The sequence below is a fragment of the Propithecus coquereli genome, unplaced genomic scaffold (genome assembly GCF_000956105.1).
Source record: "Propithecus coquereli isolate 6110/MARCELLA unplaced genomic scaffold, Pcoq_1.0 Scaffold172, whole genome shotgun sequence".
Taxonomy (NCBI): domain Eukaryota; kingdom Metazoa; phylum Chordata; class Mammalia; order Primates; family Indriidae; genus Propithecus; species Propithecus coquereli.
Window position 1 is genome coordinate 4,378,512 of NW_012141858.1, and position 12,655 is coordinate 4,391,166.

Here is a 12,655-nt window from a genome sequence, read left to right on the forward strand (position 1 = left end):
CAAGCCTCAGGAAAAGCTAGTGTCCAAGAAGCCCATGTTCCTAATGAACAAATCTTAACTCTGGAGAAGATGGAGTCCTTCTCAACAATCAGGAGGTCATTCCTGATGTCATTGCTCAGGCCACCGAGGTCAACTCATAGCAAAGCACACACTTGCAGGGCCCTCTCCACAGCTCCGCTGTCCCGGGCTGGAGGTACAGCCTTGCATAAAGAGGACAGATGCCAATGTTTGCAGACCCCCAGATGAGCAGCAGGCACTTATTAAAACTACACAGCTGAGGTGTACTCATTGGCCTGGATCTACTAGGGATCCAAAATAAGAAGAGTTCTAATAGAGAAGTAGGTGCCGCCAACACCCAGTAGAAGGTTCCTCAGTGGGGGGACTCTATCTGGACTTAGCAATGGTAGTATTCTGCTGCCAGCTCCTCCAAAGTGTGGGAAGAATGGAAAGGGAATTTGACTTCCAGGACAGCTCCTGGTATTCATAGCATTTCTCCATTCCGTTACTTTTCACCATACTTCACAAAACTGGGTTTCAAAGCTGTTACTCTGTGAGTGGAAAATGAGAGTGCAACCAATATGTAGCTGGGGTACATTAGAGATTTGGGGCATGTAGTAGCTTCATCCAGAGTTTCTTTATCTTATCATCACACTTATCAACTAGCTCATCCCAAGTTCTGACCCTCCCATCATCATTTCTCTCCTTCCACCTCCCAGTCCCTCACCCGCCGTCCCCCTGGTCCTCAAGGCAGACAGACCTTAGCATGTCTGAGCCACTGGCCTATCCCTAACTAAGCAGCATCCCTTGGATCCTACCCTCTGAAAGCTTTCAAGGAAACTTCTCCCTTACTCTTTTTATTTTTAAAACTTTTTTGTTTTGAAATAATTTCAAATTTGCAGATAAGTTGTGAGAATTGTACAAAGTGCTTCTATACATCCTTATCCAGCCTCACCAATTTGTTTCTTTAACATTCTGTCACAGTTGCTTTATCATTCTCTCTCCTTCTCTCTCCGAATACAATATTTTTACGTGAACCATTTCAGAATAGGATGCATATATCTTGAATTAAGTGTGCAATCTCAGTAAAGTTATCAAAATCAGAAAATTCAAAATTGCAGCGATACTTAAATCCACAGTCCATACTTCAGTTTTGTCAATGATCACAGTAATGTCCTTTTTAGTATTTTTTTGTTTTGTTTCTAGTACAGGATCTAGCCCAGCATTTACTTGTCAAGTCTCTTACTCTTTTAATCTAGAACAATTCCTCAGTCTTTTAAAATTACCTTTATGATGTTGGCTTTTCCGAATGATATAGATTATTTATTTCCACAGCATCTTCCTCCATCTGAACTTGTGTGATATTTCCTTGTGATTAGATTCAAATTATATACCCCCAGCAGCACTTCTTTTTTTTTTTCTTGCCTTCAATGTTGTTCTCAACAGGCTGATTATTCAATTATTCTCCAATGGATTGCAAACCTGATCGCACATTGGGAGATTTTTTGCACTATAGGTACTAAGGTAGGAGACCTCAGCAAATTCTGATTCAGTAGGTCTGAGGTGGAATCTTAGAATCTTGAGAAAGCCTCCCAGGCTTTTTTTTTTTTTTTTAAAGAGAGACGTGTCTTGCTCCGTTGCCCAGGCTGGAGTGTGGTGGCATAATCGTAGCTTACTGCAGCCTCCAATTCCTGGGCTAAGACAATCCTCAGCCTCCCGAGTAGCTGGAGCTGTAGACCAGCATCACCACACACAGCTAATTATTTTTTTTAAGAGATGGTGTCTCCTACATTGCTCAGGCTGGTCTCCAACTCCTAGCCTCAAGCGATTCTCCTGCTTCAGCTTCCCCATTTGCTGGATTCTGATGTATCTATGGCCAAGGCTGAGAGCCACAGGCTCTCTTGATGGGCACATCCTGGCTTCTTCTCCTTTGATCTCATTTTGTTTTTTCTTTGCCATTCTCTCTTCTACTACATCAACCCTTGCCTGGGGTAGACCTTATCTACCCAAGGAAAACAATGTGCCAGAGAAATACTGGCATATCAAAGAGCCCATTTCAATGCACATGCTCTGTTTCATGGATGCATTTTATGTGCATATAATTACATAGTTGTCCATCAGCATAAGCTGGGGAATTGGTTCCAACCCCACCCCCTATAACCAAATCCATGCATACTCAAGTCCCCCTGTAGTGGGCCCTTCGAATCCCACTTATAGGGAAAGTCAGCCCTCCATATACTTGGGCTTCAAATCCCACAAATACCATATTTTCCACCTCCATTTGGTTGAAAAGAAGCCGCAAATAAGAGGACTTGCCCTGTTCAAACCTGTGTTATTCAAGGGTCAATTGTACATATTGACAAAATATCAACACAGTCTTTGTGTGCAAAAATGGAAAGCAATGCAAATCACTCATAACTAAAAGAAAACGAAAGAAAAGAAGAATCCTTGAGATTTTAAGGCCGGCAGGGTCTAGGAAATTGTAAACCACATTTATGTTATTGGCTCACTGTAATCCAGTTCATCTGGCAAATCAAGAAAACTGCAGTCCATGTCAGCATGAGGCTTGGATGGTGCTCCTTACAAATTAGGGTCTTCAGAAACATATCCCTCCCACAATATGTTACTCCTCGATTGGCCTTTTTGTAGCATCAGCAGTTTCAGAACCTGTTTCTATTTTATCCCACTCACACCAGGCAATCTAAGAGTCATGAGGAATGATTAGGGGATGGGTTGACTTTTTTCCTACATCTTTGTTCTTCTCCCTCTAGGTCTTTGTCCCAGTAAAGGGGAATATTGTCCCATTTTTAGTTCTGGCCACAGAAGAGTGATGACAGTGGGGTGTCTCCCCTGCATGCTTTGACCCAATAAAGGAGGTTACCCCAGACTTGCAGGGAGAGGGGAAGAGGGATGTTTTCTGCACTCCTCCTCATTTATTTGGAGACTCACACTGGGCTGTGATCTGTTTGAAGGCTAAATGGGAGGAAACCCAGAACTGTGAAAGCCCAGACCAGTTCCACAATGGCTATTCATGAGCTGAGGAAATGCAACCTCTATCCCAGGCCAGGGCAAGGGTGGGGTGGGGAGGGGAAGAAGGAGGTGCACCTCCAAACAAGATTTATAGATATTTAGTGGTATCAGGACAGCCAGTAACATTTCTATTGCCTGCTCAGCATTTTATCCCTTTCAAAGCATTTTCACATAACATGTTGGCTCATCTGGTTCTGATAACCTTGTGAAGTAGTCAGGGTAGAAACGGTGAAACAAAAACAAGGAGAAGCTAGTATTATTCGCTAAAACTATTGAATACTTATGAATAGCCAGTGCTCTAAGCACTTTGCTTACTCAGATGTTAATCCTGTCTTAAGAGGCAGATAGAGTACCCACAATTATCTTTATTTTAAACAGAAATGAGTATGACTCAAGTTGAGTAACTAGTAGATTTCACCACTGGGATTTAAGCCAGGTTTCTCTGACTTTGGAGCCCAGTTCTTTACCTCTGCAACAAACCACATGCACTAAGGTCACATGGCCAAGAGGGGGTCCAGACCAGACTGTCCTGAGAGTATACTACTCAAACAGTAGACAGAGGCTGGTCAGGATTTGAAGCCAAAGTGAAGTCCAAGGCCCCCTTCCCTCCCTCCCTTTGGAGTCCACTTCTCCACATTTGACTCTTCCTCCTGCACCCTATTGCTCAGAGTCTGGACATGTGGCTCATGCCTGTAATCTTAGCACTTCTGGAGACTGAGGCAGGAGGATTGCTTGAGGTCAGGAGTTAGAGACCAGCCTGGGCAGCAGAGAGACCCCATCTCTATAAAAAATACAAAAATTAGCCAGGAGTGGTGGTGTGTGCACCTGTAGTCCCAGCTACTTGGGAGGCTGAGGCAGAAGGATCACTTGAGCCCAGGAGTTTGAAGTTGCAGTGAGCTATGATGATGCCACTGCACTGCAGCCTGGGCAACAGAGTGAGACCCTGTCTTTGAAAAAAAAAAAAAAAAAGTATCAGTGTGACTAGAGGGCTTGTTAAAACACAGATTGTTGGGGGCCCTATACCCAGAGTTTCTGATTTAGTAGGTCTAGGGTAGGGTCCAAGTGGTTGCATTTCTAATAAGTTCTGGGTTTTGGGTCTGTATTTGAAGAACAACTGATCCAGATATTTCCTGACTCACACTATAGACAAGCTTCCTGTTCCACTGACTTTGTCCTTGTGAAGACACACGTAGACACATAACACTATTTATAAAGGTTACAATGATAACAATAGCAGTTAACATTAATTAAACTATTTCATAAGAGTCCTCAGATCCAGCTATAAAAAATAAAAAAAGTAAACTATTTCACTATTTTCCAGGCATATGATATGTTAATTCATTTACTATTCGGGGTTGGCGGGTAGAAAAGAGAGAGAGCACCGCAAAGTTTTGACCGAGTATTGGCCCAAGCTTACAGGCTTCCAAAGTCAGAGCCCTCACAGTGGCGGGTAAGGATGTGAGAAAAGGGAGGGAAAAAGAAAAAAGTAGGGAATATCCCACTTCCAAAAGAGTCAAGTTAGGACACTTTTGCGATAGCATTAATAAAGAGTGATTACTGGATTTCAAATCATTCCGTGGCATTTATCTTCATTAACAGGTACTCTATGTAACAGAATAGATGGCTAGATGTTCAGGCGTGTGTGTGTGTACTCTTCTTGCTCTGCCACTCCTTAGTCTTTTGACCTCGGGTAAGTCTTTAACCTCTTTAAGTTTCAGAGAGGCATCTGCCAAATAGGGACAGTGATGATGATGATGATGATGATGATGATGATGATGATGATGATACTATGGTAGAATGCTTAATGGCCACAGATTCCTCTCACCCAATATGTATGCCCCTCAGCAACATGACTTTTCAGCTTTTCCCGTCAGAAAGTGGAGTCTATTTTCCTCACTCCCTGAATCTGGCCTGGCTTAATATTTGTGTTTACCAATAGAATGGGGCAGAAGTGATACTGTGTGAATCCAGAGCCTAGACCTCAAGAAGCTTGTAGCATCCACCTTTGCCCTCTGGTGAAGCTGCCGTAAACCCTATGGAAAGGAAGCTGGTGTGGCCTCCTGGAGGATGAGAGGCCGTATGGAGGAGAACCTAGATGCCCCAGCCTACAGCCAGCACGGACTATTGTGAATCTTTTAGCTCAGCTGACCCTTCAAGCTGAATGCAGCTTCAAGAGTAAACTAAGAAGAAACCAGCAGTGGAACCATTCACGCATCCAACAAAATCATGAGAAATTATAAGCTGTCATTGTTTTAAATCACTATGTTTTGGGGGGGTTTATTACACAGTGATGGGAAATGGATACAAGTACCCAACTCCAAGAGTGTATGAAAGCGCTTAGCGTAGTTCCTGACACACAAACCTTAGCTATTATTTTTATGCCTTAGAGTCTCTTCTTTGCAGATACTGTATAACATCAATGTATCTTTTCCTTCTCATCACTCAAAGGCATTCTTGATGGAAGGAAAAACACAAATATCTGACACTTTCTCTTTTGAAGTGTTTTGTGACATCTCCACCCCTACTCCCAGCCCATGTTCCAACTCCAACTCATCCTTTTATTGTGGGTCTAGGACACTGTGGTCACTCCATATATGTTAATTAGTGGTAATGATGTAATATTTCCAAGCATAAAATCTGAGCATTTCAGTTGTTATTCTTTCTTCTCTATATTGCTATCTTTGATTAAGTGTTCTAAATTCTACCTGATGCTACATACTTAAGGAACAAAAGGAATGACAGATAATTTAATAGGGTCATGAATTAAAATAGCGAGTAGGAATTAAGGACTGCTCCTGGATGAAGAATGCATTCAAAAACATGTATTTGAGATCTTTCTCAATATACATTCTGTTCCTATACATGGGAGAATTATTAAAGGGCTCTTCTACCATCTAAGTCTTTTCTACATTCTCAGCAGAGTGCTGATCCTACACTCAATGATTTTGATCACATTGTGCTGTCTATGTGACTCTATAATACCACCTTTATATTAATTTTCACACTCCCATGATGTCTGCTATATAGTAGGTGCTCAATAAATGAGTACAGAATGCATGATTGGACCAAAGTGATAAAGTGTCCAAGTTTCTTTAAAATACTAATTTTCGGTAAAAATTGGAATCACTTTCAAACTTTCCAGCCTGCCCTATCCCAGCTCCTTCACATTCCACCCTTCCCTTTTTCCCCACCCCTTACTAGGTTAACTCCATACTCCTGTAAGCTCAGTTCAGATATTCCCTCCTCCAGAAGACATTCCCTGAAACCTCCACACCAGGATTCTCCCTTTTGTATTCTCTAAAAGCCCGTGTATATCTCTATTTCCCTCAACACCTTGGCAGATGTTGAGTCCCTTCAGGGCAACCATTTTGCCATTCATCTTTGTGTCCTAGGAAAGAATAGCAATAGCAACTATTATTTCCCAAATGCTTACTAAGGACCAGGTTATCTCTCTCAATCCTTGCAACAGCCCTCAAAGGTGGGGGTTCCATTTTGCAGATGAGGAGACTGAGGCTTGGAAAGTTTAAGTAACTTGTCCTGGTCACCTTGCTAGGAAGAGGAAGAGTCAGGACTTTGAACTCAAAAGCCTGAATTTTCTAGTACTCTGTGTTCTGACACTAGTTTGGTTCTCAAGAAATGTTTGTTGAATGGGTGAACATGTTCCAAAGTTACTAAGTTAGCCGCCATCATTGTCTCCTTTTCTCTTTTTCTTATACTGTGTGTGTGTGTGTGTGTGTGTGTGTGTGTGTGTGTGTTTACAGGGTGAAGTTGAAGGATGATTAAGAGATGAAATGGGGAAAATAGAAGAAAAAAGGAACTGGATAATTAGTTCTTCAATGAAACACTAGCTACATTAGATAATATAAACATATTAAACACTAGATATACTCAAACTTCAAAACATTTAGACTATAAAAATCATGGCTACTCAACATGACCATCCCACTTGGACATTGGCAATAAATAGGTCATTTGTCACCCAAGTGGCCAACAATTCCATCCACTTCCACACCACTCCAATCTACTCAACTCCCAGCACTCCTTTGCACTCTCCCATTCTAATTTCCCTCCACTTTGCTTTGCTTCTCCTCACTTATTCTACTCACTCTGCCCCCCTCCACTCCACTCCTTTTCATTCCACTCCATTCCGTTCCATTGATTCCATTCCATCCCCTTCACCTCTATTCCATTTTGCTCCACTCCATTCCATTTTATTCCATTCCATCTTTCCTTTTTTCCTTTCTTTTCCACAAAACCTTATTAAGTAGTAAGCACTTTGTTCAGGTCCTAGGGATACAAAACCAGATAAATACAGAGCCTATGCTCCAAAAACTCATATTCAGATTTGTCCTGTCATCACTCAATAAAAAGCCATCCCAACCCACAGCCCAATTAGACTAAGTCAATCCAAAATTCTCACAAACCAGGTGCTGTCTGCTAAAGAAAAAAACGGGCACACAGAAATTTTCTTTTTACACAATTCCAAGCAATTAAGTCAAATGATTTTACTCCTCTCTTAAAACTCTCTAGACATCCAATGTTGAGATAGAGTACCTTTTGGAATTACTTTCAAAGGACAGGCATTTTTATATCCCCAGTGACTCATTTTCACCTTTCAAAGTAACTAACTTCAGCTGTTTATAATTGACTGTTATAAAGTTAAAGCTCCTGCTAGATCAAATAATGATCTAGCAGAGATGCCTAGACTAAGGTTTTAGAGTCATGGAGAGCTGTAGTTGTAGAAACTGTCTTTGGAAAGAGCATAGCTTTTACACACTAGCTCCCCAGCACATAGTCAAGATTTCACCTAAGCTTTAAGAAAAGAAAACCTGGAACATCAGATGGCTGGCTGCATAGTCATCGTGGTGCCCTACCCGGGAGCTCACATAAACACCACAATGGATTTCGCTGTAGAAAAAGGCAGTCCAAGGCTGCAAACCCAGCTCTGGGACTGGGTCACATGAGCTCTGTAGCAGTGCTGGCTTGGCTCCAGCGGGTGGGTGGTGGGCCTGCAACAGAGCTCTGGAGCTGGACTCATTCCACCAGAGTCCAGCCACCTCTTGGACCTTTCTCTGTGCTTCACAATGGTCAAGCCTGGGCAAAAATGGGAGAATATTCTTTTGCTAATAGACAACCCTTTAGTGTGTTTTTATTGCAGCTTTTAGCCAATATGTTTTTTATTTGATACACATTTTTTTTTCTGTGTATTATACATATTTGAGCTCAGATGTAAACGAATACTCTTGTAAACTGATGTTAGAATGAAAGTTTTAGGTGAGGCACATTCAGCCAAAATGAGGAGGTGCTCCACCAAGAAGCATTCATTTTCAAAAGTAAATGGTGAATCTCTCACTCACATCGGTGGTTGAAAAAATTAGGGAGTTGGAGATTCAGGGAGAGCACAGGGCCAGTTTATGGTGGTATCCTTAAGGCATAGCTCTGTTGCTTCCATATCCTGCCTTCCTTTCCCACTTTCCAAGCTCAGACAGATCTGAAACCATAATTATTGAGCTAGGAGATGTGGGTAAAAAGTTAGGCAGGAAGTGAGAGAATTTGAACATGTTTCCCTTTCCCTACTTTAAGCTCAAACTGGGTGGGGTGATGGGAGAGAAAAAGCTAACATTTAAGTCAAATTTAGAGTTTGGGTTATTTCCTGGAGTGGATATTTTTGTAAATGAATTGAGTGAGTATTGAGTTTTAAAGTGATGTAAAGAGTGTCTGGAAAAGTAATGGGGCCTTCCTAACTTCTATTCAGAGGCAAGGGAAGAACTAGGTCACAGGGAAGATTTATAGTTAAGGAAAAGTGGAGATAAAAATAAAGTCCCATGAATTATTGAATGTACTGGCTATATTCGTTTTGTGATCAATAATGAAGTATGTGCTCATAGCTGGGAACCATGTGCAATATTAAATTCCGCACAATGCAAAAAGATAACAGAGCACTAAATGGCTGTTAGTCATTTGAATAGTTTTGGGCTTTTACTTTCTTAAATGATTTGGGTTGTTTATTAGAAAATAGCTAAACACGGCCAAGTGGAACCTTAGCTTTTTTGATTTGCTATAGTTATACTGTTATTGCCTAAATGGTGGCCTAAAACTGTGAATGGAGAGTAAAACTAAAGAAATGAACACCTAAACAGACTCCTTTGAACAGACTCCTTTGACTGTGACATCACTGCTTCTCATCATTGGACTTATCTGTCACCTTGTGCACTAAAGGTCACAAGTAGGTTTGAGGATGTTGATGTCGAAGTGATATGTGATTTTTGCTTATTTTGAACCGTGCTCTCAAATCAATTATAGTGATTTCTGAATCTGCCATTGCTTTGTAACTCTTTCCCCTCTCTTAGAGCATAAACGATTATGATATTATGATATATGTGCAGTGTCACCTGCAAGGTACCGATTTCAATTTCTATCTTTTGGTTTCAGCCATGCATAAGACCATGAACTCTGTCTTTGGTTCAGAAAATGTGGTGACCCTACAGGAGTACAGTTATGTCATAGCAGCCTAATTATCTTCACCTTATAAAGATATAGAAATTTTAATTGAATTTCAAAGATTTTCTCATTGTGTAAAATGATTTCATGAACAATTAGCAGTTGGACACAGAGTGCTTGATCCCCCACTACAGTGAGGATATTTTCAGCAAGCAAGTCTTTTCAAGCGATAGGCTTTCTGAGACCATTCGTAAACCACACTCCACACTCGCTCTCTTTTTACCTCTTCAGTGGTGCTGGAGAAGGGCTGAGTAGTCAACGGAACCCACGATGTGTCTGTGATTCCAGTCGTGTGCAGATTAGGGTGCTGCCTCTCGCTGCTGTTTTGGCTGTAGCTTTCTGTAGTATTCTTGATGAAGGCCTCTGTGGTGTTCCTAGTAAGGTGTTCCGGACTATACGGAACTGCATTAAAAGCAGTCAGGGTCTGAGGAGGAGCTGTGTTTCTGGGGCACCTGTCTGAAACTTCTGTTCCCAGGACAGCTGAGGTTAAAAAAAAAGACAGTTCTCATGTTTTATGGATTCTTCACACAAATACAATTTTACTTAGAAAAAGAAAACAATAATGAACACATGGATAAGCTTCAGTTACATGAAAAAGCAAATATATGTTGCGTATGTGACAATCTTCATTTGTCCATCCTTTACCCATCTATCACGGTAGAGGGAGAGTTATAGAAACTGTGCTATCAGAAAAAAAAAACTCAGCTCTGCATAGAAGACAGAATTAAATTTATTCTATGAACATTCACGGGGTTGTTGAATTGGCTTTAGGGGTCCTTGACTCTCCATAAACTTTGTGCAAAATTCTGTGTATATATATATATATATATATGCATCTGTACTTTTCTTCTGTGGGGTACTCTCATAGTTTATGAACTTCTCAAAGGGGGCTTAGACAACATACCCAGTGGAGAAAATCACTGTTCATGACTTGCCTAACCTCACCATGAAGACTGAGGATTCCTTGGAAAGTAATGACACTTCTTTAACCACAGTGAAAACTGTTCCTAATCCTAATTGTGTGAGTCTCAAATCATGAGACAGTTGACTTTCTAAGCCACCTATCTTCTGAAAGAATAGTGCATAGATTTAAAATTTGTGAGCTGTGAGGTTAATTTATAGCTTTGCTTTGCAAGGCTGAATTGCCCATATGTTAAAAAATACTGATTTATGAATTAGGTTCACCTAGCCATAATTTAAAAATGTACTCTCTATCCCCTGGGGATGTTGCTAGTATGCAAATTCTGATGCAGTAGAGATTGTCAGATTCAGCATTTCTAACAAGCTCTCAGGTAATGGTGATGTTGCTGGTCTTTGGACCATAATTTGTATAGCAGAACTCTAGGACACAGTTGTATAACATGAAGCATTGGGAAGCATTATTTTTCACCACTCATTTACTGGGTCATTCATTCAAACAACTATTTATTAAGCAACTGCTGTGCGTCAGGTGGAGGTCTCCTAAAGAAGCTATTAATCATCACATTTTCCCTGTCCTGGTCTGCCTTACTCACCCCTCTTTTGAGCCTCATTCCTTTCCAATTTCAACTGATTAATATATTTCATATGTTCATGTATGTAAAGAGGGGGATGAGACACAAAAAGGGCATCAAGGTGGAAAAGGTATTTTTACCATTTAATAAGATACAAATATCAGCAGTTCTCCTAAAAGTGAATAAAATAATCTTGGCTATTAAGTATCCTTTCCTTGAGATGCGTCAGGTTGTACAAAGTACCTTATACGCAGAGTTGACAGATTTAGTAAATAAAAATATGTGATGTTCAGTTAATTAGAATTTCAGATAAACAACCAATAAATTTTTAGTATAATTAAGTATATTTGGTATATCCCAAATGTACAATAATACAAAGATTATATTATATATTATATTGTGTATCAGGAATATACTTATGCTAAAATTTATTTATCTGAAATTCAAATGTACCTGAGTGTTGTACATATTATCTGGCAACCCTACTTGTACGTCTGCTAGATCTAAGCTTTGATAGATTTTTAAACATTCCCCTTAGTTTCCGTTTGTTTTTATTTTTCCAAATCTTGTGCCACTGTTACTGCCTTTGTGCCAGGGTTAGTCATTCTGGACATAGACCAGGATATTTTTTTATCCTTGGGTTGTTTTCTACATGACAAACTCAATCATACTCTTAGTGAGATTCCTTTACAACAAACTCCAATAAGCAGTCTTAATTCTGTAGTCTTAATTGAGTTACTTGCTTGAATGTTCCCTTAAGCAGACATTTGTCTATTGTAAGGGTATAAAAATCTTTGTGTATGGAGATCAGCCTTTTGGTCATTTTGAGCTTAGGCCAACGTTGATCCTCTGAGTCAACTACTACAATTTTAGCTCTTAGATCCTCAAAAAAAAAAAAAAAATTTAACCATGGGGTTAGGACGAAAACAAGTTTCCAAATACCTAGCATGTAATTACATGTCTTAGCATGTCAACCTATGCTTACTCTTCTTCACTAAGGAGCAGTTGGTAAGTTTTTATTCTAAAAAATTTTTTTTATTAGTCAACTTACATAATTAATTCAGTGGATGAAATTGGACTCTCCCGAAATTAGATAAATGGTCAAAACACTCTTGAAATTTCTTCTGCAAATAACTTATTACCATTGCATGTAGCTTTGGACTATCTTATGGAAAAAAGTTCTGTCTTCTGTGATTGTCTTTAATTAACCTTCTAAATATATTTTTAAAATCCCCAAACCAAACAAGTTCATTTTCTGTTTTAGGCCACCACCTTTTTTCCAAAGAAAGACACTACAGAATATTCAGGTCCAGTACCCCTTCATTTGTGTCTGTGTTTTAACTTGCACTATTTATGAAGCAAGAAAGAAGTTTTAGCCTTAACATTCAACTTCCAGATCTCAAGAAATTTAAAGCAGTAGTTTGCGAACATTAGTAGGAATCAGAATCAGCTTTGGGGTTTGTTAGAATATTGAAGCATGGCCCTCCTCCTAGAAATTGTGATTCAGTAGATTTGCTGTGGGACCCAGAACCTGCTTTTTTAACAAATTTCTCAGGTTTTTCTAATATATATGCAAGTATATGGTTTTAGTCATTTATACAGAATCAGCTTTGGGGTTTGTTAGAATATTGAAG

At 40.0% G+C, this 12,655-nt stretch overlaps 1 protein-coding gene across 1 annotated transcript in view; it reads right to left on the reverse strand.

Annotated features, from left to right (window-relative positions):
* Positions 1–12,655, reverse strand: part of PTPRB (protein tyrosine phosphatase, receptor type, B) — a 109,250-nt gene that overhangs the window by 88,828 nt on the left and 7,767 nt on the right. Inside the window, exon 3 of the mRNA XM_012642020.1 lies at positions 9,752–10,008. Within this exon, the coding sequence (XP_012497474.1) occupies positions 9,752–10,008 (257 nt within the window). The remainder of the gene's footprint in view (positions 1–9,751; positions 10,009–12,655) is intronic.